This window comes from Rhinoderma darwinii, chromosome 9 (genome assembly GCF_050947455.1).
Source record: "Rhinoderma darwinii isolate aRhiDar2 chromosome 9, aRhiDar2.hap1, whole genome shotgun sequence".
NCBI classification, from domain to species: domain Eukaryota; kingdom Metazoa; phylum Chordata; class Amphibia; order Anura; family Rhinodermatidae; genus Rhinoderma; species Rhinoderma darwinii.
Genome location: NC_134695.1, coordinates 102,801,994 through 102,814,514, shown reverse-complemented (window position 1 = coordinate 102,814,514; position 12,521 = coordinate 102,801,994). Strand labels below are relative to the sequence as shown.

At 41.4% G+C, this 12,521-nt stretch overlaps 1 protein-coding gene across 1 annotated transcript in view; it reads left to right on the top strand.

Annotated features, from left to right (window-relative positions):
• Positions 1-12,521, top strand: part of NLRC5 (NLR family CARD domain containing 5) — a 161,728-nt gene that overhangs the window by 90,151 nt on the left and 59,056 nt on the right. The window contains exons 21-23 of the mRNA XM_075837146.1: positions 1,640-1,729; positions 3,906-3,968; positions 6,238-6,321. Of these exons, the coding sequence (XP_075693261.1) occupies positions 1,640-1,729; positions 3,906-3,968; positions 6,238-6,321 (237 nt within the window). The remainder of the gene's footprint in view (positions 1-1,639; positions 1,730-3,905; positions 3,969-6,237; positions 6,322-12,521) is intronic.

The following is a 12,521-nucleotide window of genomic DNA, read 5'->3' as shown; positions in this document are numbered from 1 at the left end:
GGAGCGGTCTGGCAGATAGGGCAGTAGGGAAGGAGCGATCTGGCACAGAGGACAGCTGGGAAGGAGAGGTCTGGCACATAGGACAGCTGGGAAGTAGTGGTCTGGCACATATGACAGCTGGGAAGGAGTAGTCTGACACATAGGACAGCTGGGAAGGAGTGGTCTGGCACATAGGGCAGCTGGGAAGGAGCGGTCTGGCACATAGGGCAGTAGGGAAGGAGCGGTCTGGCACAGAGGACAGCTGGGAAGGAGTGGTCTGGCACATAGGACAGCTGGGAAGGAGTGGTCTGGCACATATGACAGCTGGGAAGGAGTGGTCTGGGACATATGACAGCTGGGAAGGAGTAGTCTGGCACATAGGACAGCTGGGAAGGACTGGTCTGACACATAGGACAGCTGGGAAGGAGTGGTCTGGCACATAGGGCAGCTGAGAAGGAGCGGTCTGGCACATAGGGCAGCTGGGAAGGAGCGGTCTGACACATAGGGCAGTAGGGAAGGAGCGGTCTGGCACAGAGGACAGCTGGGAAGGAGTGGTCTGGCACATAGGACAGCTGGGAAGGAGTGGTCTGGCACATATGACAGCTGGGAAGGAGTGGTCTGGGACATATGACAGCTGGGAAGCAGTAGTCTGGCACATAGGACAGCTGGGAAGGACTGGTCTGACACATAGGACAGCTGGGAAGGAGTGGTCTGGCACATAGGACAGCTGGGAAGGAGCGGTCTGGCAGATAGGGCAGTAGGGAAGGAGCGATCTGGCACAGAGGACAGCTGGGAAGGAGTGGTCTGGCACATAGGACAGCTGGGAAGTAGTGGTCTGGCACATATGACAGCTGGGAAGGAGTAGTCTGACACATAGGACAGCTGGGAAGGAGTGGTCTGGCACATAGGGCAGCTGGGAAGGAGCGGTCTGGCACATAGGGCGGTAGGGAAGGAGTAGTCTGGCACAGGACAGCTGGGAAGGAGTGGTCTGGCACATAGGACAGCTGGGATGGAGTGGTCTGGCACATAGGACAGCTGGGAAGGAGTGGTCTGGTACATAGGACAGCTGGGAAGGAGTGGTCTGGCACATAGGACAGCTGGGAAGGAGTGGTCTGGCACATATGACAGCTGGGAAGGAGTGGTCTGGCACATAGGACAGCTGGGAAGGAGTGGTCTGGCACATAGGACAGCTGGGAAGGAGTGGTCTGGCACATATGACAGCTGGGAAGGAGTGGTCTGGCACATAGGATAGCTGGGAAGTAGTTTGGCACATAGGAAGGTAAATAAAAATGGCTCCTGCACATTTATAATTATAAATAAGAACATTAAAAATGTTTGCAGGATTATTTGACCATTAGTAATATGTTAAGAGCTTTTCAAGGCCTACCTGCACTTTTCCGGCAACCTCTCTTCCACCTTGGTGCAATTTTATTTTGCAGGAGATACCGTTATGTTTCGGAAGCAGGTAGACTTATGGTTGGTGGAATTTGCAGGAGTAAAGGTGCAAAATAGCTGGAGTAGAACCGTCAGTTGTGCCCCTTATAACTATTCTGATTTCTCTGCTGTTATAATGTTTGAGTTTCTTATTCATGCTGGAAAGCTTTGTACAAAAGTAACTTCTGAATGAATCATCTAATAATTTTTTTTACCGTGACCTTAGCATCAGTACAAGTGACCTTTCCCCAAGCTGTGTGTTATTACTGGCCGGCTCTATCAATATCTGTGATCGCATTATGGAAGTGGATGTAAGGTAAGAAATGACTCTATATTACATCTTACATCATTATTTCCCAGCTTCTTTACAGTAGATTATTCATTTTACAAATTTGACCATTGCCCACATTGGCTATGCTATATTCATGACTGCCATGTTACCTAAATCCACCATATATCTGCTATTGCCGAGCTACAACTCTAGGAGGACGTTTCAGTACTGTGCACCATATGCGGGTCAGGCTGATCACTGGAATAGGTGTCTTTCTTTTAATAAAACATGGCATTACATGAGAATATTTAACTCTTTCAATTAAAAGTTTTTGGATCTGTTAATAGGTGTCCCAAAAATGGTGCATTTTGTTTATTAATATGGTTCACATTACAAGGAATTTCTGAAAATTTCTAATACTGGTTTATGGAGTGAGATATCTTGATTCAAGTTCCCTATTTTATTTTCTATTTTTAATTTATAGGGATTTTCTAACCATATACATTTATGGTGTAAAATAGAATATACCATAAATATCTGATCGGTGGGTGATCTAACACCTGCTATAAGGGGTTGTACTGATGGGGAGATACCAAGTTAGCCCATTATAGTTAAAAGTGATATTGTTGTTGTTTTAGGCCGTTGAGGTTTTATTCTGAATTTGTTGCGGATTTTGTTTTGCGGATTTGATGCAGATCACACCCTTTAGGGTATGTTCACACGAGGGCGTCCGTAACGGCTGAAATTACGGGGATGTTTCAGCCTGAAAACATCCCCGTAATTTCAGCCGTAACGGCATGTGCAGGCGCTTGAACGCCGCGTCCATTACGGACGTAATTGGCGCTGCTATTCATTGGAGTCAATGAATAACGGCTCCAATTACGGCCAAAGAAGTGACAGGTCACTTCTTTGACGCGGGCGTCTATTTACGCGCCGTCATTTGACAGCGGCGCGTAAATTACGCCTCGTGTGAACAGACAAACGTCTGCCCATTGCTTTCAATGGGCAGATGTTTGTCAGCGCTATTGAGGCGCTATTTTCGGATGTAAATCGGGGGAAAAAACGCCCGAATTACGTCCGTAATTAGTGCGTGTGAACATACCCTCTGCTTTGCAAAAGGGAAAATCTGCTTTGAAAACCTGCAACAAATCCGTAACAAAACTACGACATGTGAACAGCCTTAGTCTTAGGGCTTATTCAGACGAATGGGATATACGTCCGTACATCGCGCGTGATTTTCACGCGCCTCGCACGGACCTATATTAGTCTATGGGGCCGTGCAGACAGTTGCGTGATTTTTACGCAGCGTGAGTCCGCTGCGAAAAACTCACGACATGTCCGTTCTTTGAGCGTATTTCGCGCATCATGCATCCATTGAAGTCAATGGATGCGTGAAAATCACGCATGCCACACGTAAGCACTTCCGTGGGACGCGCGTGATTCGCGCAACAGCTGTCAAACTATGAATGTAAACAGAAAAGCACCACGTACTTTTCTGTTTACAAACATCCAAACGGAGTGTCATAATGATGACGGCTGCGCGAAAATCACGCAGCCGCGCATCATACGGGGCTGACACACGCAGCTGTTAAGTGCCTTTTGCGCACGCTCGTGTGAATCCGGCCTTAGGGTCTGTCACACTGAGTTTTTTGCAGGCAGAAAAATCTGCCTGAAAATTCCTGAAGGAATTTTCAGGCAGATTTTGTCCTGCCTGCACTTTCTTTGCCTCGTTTTTGCCTGTGTTTTTTCATAGGGCTAAAAACTTGAAAAACGCTTTCTCTGCCTCCCATTGATTTCAATGGGAGGTCAGAGATGGGAACGTGGTTTCCGTGTCACAAACAGCGCCAAAAAACTCAGTGTGAACTAGCTCTTAGGGTCAGTTCACACGGCGGATTTTGCGTGGCGGGTCTCGCCGCAAAATCTGCTAATGAATTATCCCTGCCGACGGCAGGAAGATTCGTCCTCCCATTGACTTCAATCGGAGGTTCGGGCAGAATCTGCCCGAAGATCGAGCAGGACGCTTCTTTTTCCTGCTAGCTGAAAAAATCAGCTAGCGGGAAAAAGTAGCGTCCAACTCCCATTGAAATAAATGGGAGGTGGAATTTTGCATCGAAAACCACGGCGAGTTCCGCCGCAAAAATTCCACCGTGTGAACAGGGCCTTAGACTTGTGGAATACTTAGTTAATATGGCACATATACTAATTCATTTCTTACTCGCAGATCTGCTGAATACATCTGCTTACATTTACAAAAGCAGGAGAAGGCCGACAAGGTTACTTGCAGGTATGTAAACATTTTAAACATTTTATTCAGCAGTCTCAGTCTGTGTCTGACTATCAGACAGTGTCTGACACTGTAGACAGGATCTCTAGTGGACATATGTGGCAGGCAGACTAGGTGACATATGTGGCAGGCACTCCGGAGGGCACACAATATAAGGGTATGTTCACACGGCAGCGTCCGTTACAGCTGAAATTACGGAGCTGTTTTCAGGAGAAAACAGCTCCTGAATTTCAGCTGTAATGGCAAGTGCAGGCGCTTTTCGCTGCGTCCCTTACGGACGTAATTGGAGCTGTTTTTCCATGGAGTCAATGGAAAACGGCTCCAATTACGTCTCAAGAAGTGACAGGCACTTCTTTGACGCGGGCGTCTTTTTTACACGCCGTCTTTTGACAGCGGCGCGTAAAAAAAAAACCGTCGGCACAGAACATCGTAAAGCCCATTCAAATGAATGGGCAGATGTTTGCTGCCGCTTTGGAGCCATATTTTCGGACGTAATTCGGGGCTAAAACGCCCGAATTACGTCCGTAAATAGTGTGTGTGAATCCAGCCTTAGAGTATATTCACACATGGCAATTTAATTGCAGAAATTTCTGTGATGGTCCCATTTATCTGAATGTTGATCGCAGAAATCCACGCGCATTTTGCAGAAACACCATTGTTATGTATGAAACTGATTTTCAGTCGCAGAAATTTCTGCAATAAAGGGGTTTACTCTCAGGGTACAGTCTCATGTGGCAGCAGCCGAATGCGGCCGAAACCACGCCCAACGCCCGTACGATTTTGCCGGTAAGGGCATGTTCACACGTGGCAGAGTTTTTCCGCTGCAAATGTTGGTGCAGATTTGGGGCAATTACGCAACGAATCTGCACCAACATTTGCATATATGACAGGTAATTCAGACGTTGCCGATATCACAACGGACTTGCCACAGATTTCAGTTTTTGCATTGCAAAGGCTAAAATCTGCAGTGAAATTCCGCTTCTTCTCCGCAACAGACAGTGCATGCTGCGGAGGGAAAATTCTGCACTGCAGCCTACGGTCCGCAGCAGAGTTTTCCGCAATGTCTGAACTAACTTGCCTAAAAATGTATTGAAACAAATGTAAAAAACGGCCGCTGGAGAATTCCACTGCGGACTGTCTGCAGCGGAATTCAACAGCAATTCTGCCACGTCTGGCCATGCCCTAATACTGGACGCTGCTATGGGGGACCGTACACTTAGTGACTAGCGGGGAATAATGGAAGAAGGCGACTCAAGGTATTTATTGTTTCGTTTTTTTACTTTAGGTAGCAATTTGATTCAAGGAGGCACAGATATTTTGAATATAGGACTAATAATAAGCAATTATACTGATAATTTGTGAATTTATAGAATACAAATGTTCTATTCAAACATAATTTTTTTTGCTATCATTTGTAGCAACTATAGCTGATTGAAAACTAAGAATTTCTCATAACATTGGAATATTTATTGTTTATTTTTGGTTGCCTTTTTGAATTCTTATGTCATTTGGAAACCACTAGAGGGGAATATAGGCATTTTATATTTTTAAATCTGTACAGCTAAAAAACGATATTAGACAGGTACAAATTAGATTAAAGTAACTCAAGTAAATACTGATTGTCAACCAACTTTTACCCAGAAATGAATATAACCAAAAAACAACAAAGTTCGTCATCAGAGAATGTAAGGACCTGTCTAAGTGCTTATTCAGACGAAAGTATAAATAGTTCTTGTGACGATCGTTATAAAAAACCTGCAACATGTATTCCTATGGGGCTGTTCACACGGCCATTGTTTTAACAGACCATGTGAACGGTCCGTTAAAAAATAGGACCTGTCCTATTTTTGTCAGTTTTCACGGATTCCTCAATAGACTCAAGTCTATAAGGGATACATGAAAATGGGTCACTCACAGGTGCGAATCAGACAAAAAAAACGGTCGATTTAACACACGTTCGTCTGAATATAGCCGAAGTCATTAATAGTATTTTTATAAATTATACCAGAAAATGAGAGTTGCCGTGACTTCACTCTGCTACATTGTAGTCATACGTATATATTAAATGGAGTGAAAACTACAAATCTCCAGTTATCCTGTATTATACACAATGTCATGTTTTGGATGTTTGTTGTTAAATTGTAAATGCACGAATAAGCTGCCAAGAAGCAGAAGAGCAATATTACATGATAGGGCCTGTCAAGTCAACATGACAACTACTAGATTTATTATAACCACAATGGTGATAAAATTGTTCTCATCTTTCAAGGTTTAACAATTGTAAAATTGGCAAGAATGATATCACTAACCTCATGAAAATACTCCAGCGGAACCCTAACCTATTTGAAGTCAGGTATGTGTCTTGTAATGTCCTTTTAGGCTGTTTTTCTTACATATTATTCCTGTTTTCTACACTGTGTCCCTGCCAAAGAGAATATAAAATAAAACTTCTAATATATTCAGGGCCATAGCTAGAATCTCAAAGCATGGGGACCACCCTGGGGCACCATATGGAGGTACGCAAAATAATGTTTTGGGTATAAACCCCACCTTATCCACACCCCAAATAACACAGACACTTGGATCCATAGATAATAGTATAATGTTTTTTTATTATGCTATTAGAATAATAGCACATACAGTGACAAATTAATATAGCTATAATCTGATAATGAGTAATACAGTAATACATTGACTGAATAATACTGCCATACAGTGATCAAATAATACCATCAAGCATGACTGAATAATACTGCAAACCAGTGACTGAATCATACTGCCATATAGTGACTGAGTAATACCACCATATCGTGACTGAATAATATTGACATTAAGTGAATAAATAATGCCACCATACAGCGCCTGAATAATGCCACCATACTGTGATTGAATAATACCACCATACCGTGACTGAATAATGCCACCATACTCTGACTGAATAATGCCACCATACCGTGGCTGAATAATGCCACCATACTGTGACTGAATAATGCCACCATACTGTAACTGAATAATGCCACCATACTGTGACGGAATAATGCCACCATACTGTGACTGAATAATGCCACCATACTGTGACTGAATAATGCCACCATACTGTAACTGAATAATCCCACCATACTGAGACTAAATAATGCTACCATACTGTAACAGAATAATGCCACCATAGTGTAACTGAATAATCCCACTATACTGAGACTAAATAATGGCACCATACTGTAACTGAATAATACCACCATACTGTAACTGAATAATACCACCATAGTATAACTGAATAATGCCACCATACTGTAACTGAATACTCCCACCATACTGTAACTGAATAATCCCACCATAATGAGACTAAATAATGCCACCATACTGTAACTGAATAATGCCACCATACTGTAACTGAATAATGCCATCATACTGAGACTAAATAATACCACCATACTGCAACTGAACAATGCCACCATACTGTGACTGAATAATGCCACCATACTGTGACTGAATAATGCCACCATAGTGTAACTGAATAATGCCACCATACTGTGACTGAATAATGCCACCATACTGTAACTGAATAATGCCACCATACTGAGACTAAATAATGCCACCATACTGTAACTGAATAATGCCACCATAGTGTAACTGAATAATGCCACCATACTGTAACTGAATACTCCCACCATAATGAGACTAAATAATGCCACCATACTGTAACTGAATAATCCCACCATAATGAGACTAAATAATATCACCATACTGTAACTGAATAATGCCACCATACAGTAACTAAATAATGCCACCATACTGTGACTGAATAATGCCACCATACTGTAACTGAATAATGCCACCATACTGAGACTAAATAATACCACCATACTGTAACTGAATAATGCCACCATACTGTGACTGAATAATGCCACCATACTGTGAATGAATAATGCCACCATACTGTGACTGAATGATGCTACCATACTGTGACTGAATAATGCCAGCATACTGTGACTGAATAATGCCACCATACTATGACTGAATAATGCCACCATACTGTGACTGAATAATGCCACCATACTATGACTGAATAATGCCACCATACTGTAACTAAATAATGCCACCATACTGTGTCTGAATGATGCCACCATACGGTGACTGAATAATGCCACCATACTGTGACTGAATAATGCCACCATACTATGACTGAATAATGCCACCATACTGTAACTAAATAATGCCACCATACTGTGTCTGAATAATACCACCATACGGTGACTGAATGCCACCATACTGTGACTTAATAATGCCACCATACTGTGACTGAATAATGCCACCATAGTGTAACTGAATAATGCCACCATACTGTGACTGAATAATGCCACCATAGTGTAACTGAATAATACCACCATACTGAGACTAAATAATGCCACCATACTGTAACTGAATAATACCACCATACTGAGACTAAATAATTCCACCATACTGTAACTGAATAATACCACCATAGTGTAACTGAATAATGCCACCATACTGTAACTGAATAATACCACCATAGTGTAACTGAATAATGCCACCATACTGTAACTGAATACTCCCACCATACTGTAACTGAATAATCCCACCATAATGAGACTAAATAATGCCACCATACTGTAACTGAATAATGCCACCATACTGTAACTGAATAATGCAACCATACTGAGACTAAATAATACCACCATACTGTAAGTGAATAATGCCACCATACTGTGACTGAATAAATGCCACCATACTGTGAATGAATAATACCACCATACTGTGACTGAATGATGCTACCATACTGAGACTAAATAATACCATCATACAGTAACTAAATAATGCCACCATACTGTGACTGAATAATGCCACCATACTGTGACTGAATAATGCCACCATACTGTGACTGAATAATACCATCATACAGTAACTAAATAATGCCACCATACTGTGACTGAATAATGCCACCATACTGTGACTAAATAATACCATCATACAGTAACTAAATAATGCCACCATACTGTGACTGAATAATGCCACCATACTGTGACTGAATAATGCCACCATACTGTGACTGAATAATGCCACCATACTGTGACTGAATAATGCCACCATACTGTGTCTGAATAATGCCACCATACTGTGACTGAATAATGCCACCATACTGTGTCTGAATAATGCCACCATACTGTAACTAAATAATGCCACCATACTGTAACTGAATAATGCCACCATACCGTAACTAAATAATGCCACCATACTGTGAATGAATAATGCCACCAAACTGTAACTGAATAATGCCACCATACTGTAACTGAATAATGTCACCATACTGTGACTGAATAATGCCACCATAGTGTAACTGAATAATGGCACCATACTGTGACTAAATAATGCCACCATACTGAGACTAAATAATGCCACCATACTGTGACTGAATAATGCCACCATACTGTGACTGAATAATGCCACCATACTGTAACTGAATAATGTCACCATACTGAGACTAAATAATGCCACCATACTGTAACTGAATAATGCCACCATAATATAACTGAATAATGCCACCATACTGAGACTAAATAATACCACCATACTGTAACTGAATAATGCCACCATACTGTGACTGAATAATGCCACCATACTGTGAATGAATAATGCCACCAAACTGTGACTGAATAATGCCACCATACTATGACTGAATAATGCCACCATACTGTGACTGAATGATGCTACCATACTGAGACTAAATAATACCACCATACAGTAACTAAATAATGCCACCATACTGTGACTGAATAATGCCACCATACTGTGACTGAATAATGCCACCATACTGTGACTGAATAATGCCACCATACTGTAACTAAATAATGCCACCATACTGTGACTGAATAATGCCACCATACTGTGACTGAATAATGCCACCATACTGTGTCTGAATAATGCCACCATACTGTAACTAAATAATGCCACCATACTGTGACTGAATAATGCCACCATACTGTAACTAAATAATGCCACCATACTGTAACTGAATAATGCCACCATACTGTGACTGAATAATGCCACCATACTGTGACTGAATAATGCCACCATACTGTAACTAAATAATGCCACCATACTGTAACTGAATAATGCCACCATACCGTGACTGAATAATGCCACCATACTGTGTCTGAATAATGCCACCATACTGTAACTAAATAATGCCACCATACTGTGACTGAATAATGCCACCATACTGTAACTAAATAATGCCACCATACTGTAACTGAATAATGCCACCATACTGTAACTAAATAATGCCACCATACTGTGACTGAATAATGCCACCATACTGTGACTGAATAATGCCACCATACTGTGTCTGAATAATGCCACCATACTGTGACTGAATAATGCCACCATACTGTGTCTGAATAATGCCACCATACTGTAACTAAATAATGCCACCATACTGTGACTGAATAATGCCACCATACTGTAACTAAATAATGCCACCATACTGTAACTGAATAATGCCACCATACTGTGACTGAATAATGCCACCATACTGTGACTGAATAATGCCACCATACCGTAACTAAATAATGCCACCATACTGTGAATGAATAATGCCACCAAACTGTGACTGAATAATGCCACCATACTGTGACTGAATGATGCTACCATACTGAGACTAAATAATACCACCATACAGTAACTAAATAATGCCACCATACTGTGACTGAATAATGCCACCATACTGTGACTGAATAATGCCACCATACTGTGACTGAATAATGCCACCATACTGTAACTAAATAATGCCACCATACTGTGACTGAATAATGCCACCATACTGTGACTGAATAATGCCACCATACTGTGTCTGAATAATGCCACCATACTGTAACTAAATAATGCCACCATACTGTGACTGAATAATGCCACCATACTGTAACTAAATAATGCCACCATACTGTAACTGAATAATGCCACCATACTGTGACTGAATAATGCCACCATACTGTGACTGAATAATGCCACCATACTGTAACTAAATAATGCCATCATACTGTAACTGAATAATGCCACCATACTGTGACTGAATAATGCCACCATACTGTGTCTGAATAATGCCACCATACTGTAACTAAATAATGCCACCATACTGTGACTGAATAATGCCACCATACTGTAACTAAATAATGCCACCATACTGTAACTGAATAATGCCACCATACTGTAACTAAATAATGCCACCATACTGTGCCTGAATAATGCCACCAAACTGTGACTGAATAATGCCACCATACTGTGTCTGAATAATGCCACCATACTGTGACTGAATAATGCCACCATACTGTAACTAAATAATGCCACCATACTGTGACTGAATAATGCCACCATACTGTGACTGAATAATGCCACCATACCGTAACTAAATAATGCCACCATACTGTAACTGAATAATGCCACCATACTGTGACTGAATAATGCCACCATACTGTGTCTGAATAATGCCACCATACTGTAACTAAATAATGCCACCATACTGTGACTGAATAATGCCACCATACTGTAACTAAATAATGCCACCATACTGTAACTGAATAATGCCACCATACTGTAACTAAATAATGCCACCATACTGTGACTGAATAATGCCACCATACTGTGACTGAATAATGCCACCATACTGTAACTAAATAATGCCACCATACTGTGACTGAATAATGCCACCATACTGTGACTGAATAATGCCACCATACTGTGACTGAATAATGCCACCATACTGTGTCTGAATAATGCCACCATACGGTGACTGAATAATGCCACCATACTATGACTGAATAATGCCACCATACTGTGACTGAATAATGCCACCATACTGTGACTGAATAATGCCACCATACTATAACTGAATAATGCCACCATACTATGACTGAATAATGCCACCATACTGTGACTGAATGATGCTACCATACTGAGACTAAATAATACCACCATACAGTAACTAAATAATGCCACCATACTGTGACTGAATAATGCCACCATACTGTGACTGAATAATGCCACCATACTGTGACTCAATAATGCCACCATACTGTAACTAAATAATGCCACCATACTGTGACTGAATAATGCCACCATACTGTGACTGAATAATGCCACCATACTGTGTCTGAATAATGCCACCATACTGTAACTAAATAATGCCACCATACTGTGACTGAATAATGCCACCATACTGTAACTAAATAATGCCACCATACTGTAACTGAATAATGCCACCATACTGTGACTGAATAATGCCACCATACTGTGACTGAATAATGCCACCATACTGTAACTAAATAATGCCACCATACTGTAACTGAATAATGCCACCATACTGTGACTGAATAATGCCACCATACTGTGACTGAATAATGCCACCATACTGTAACTAAATAATGCCACCATACTGTGACTGAATAATGCCACCATACTGTAACTAAATAATGCCACCATACTGTAACTGAATAATGCCACCATACTGTAACTAAATAATGCCACCATACTGTGACTGAA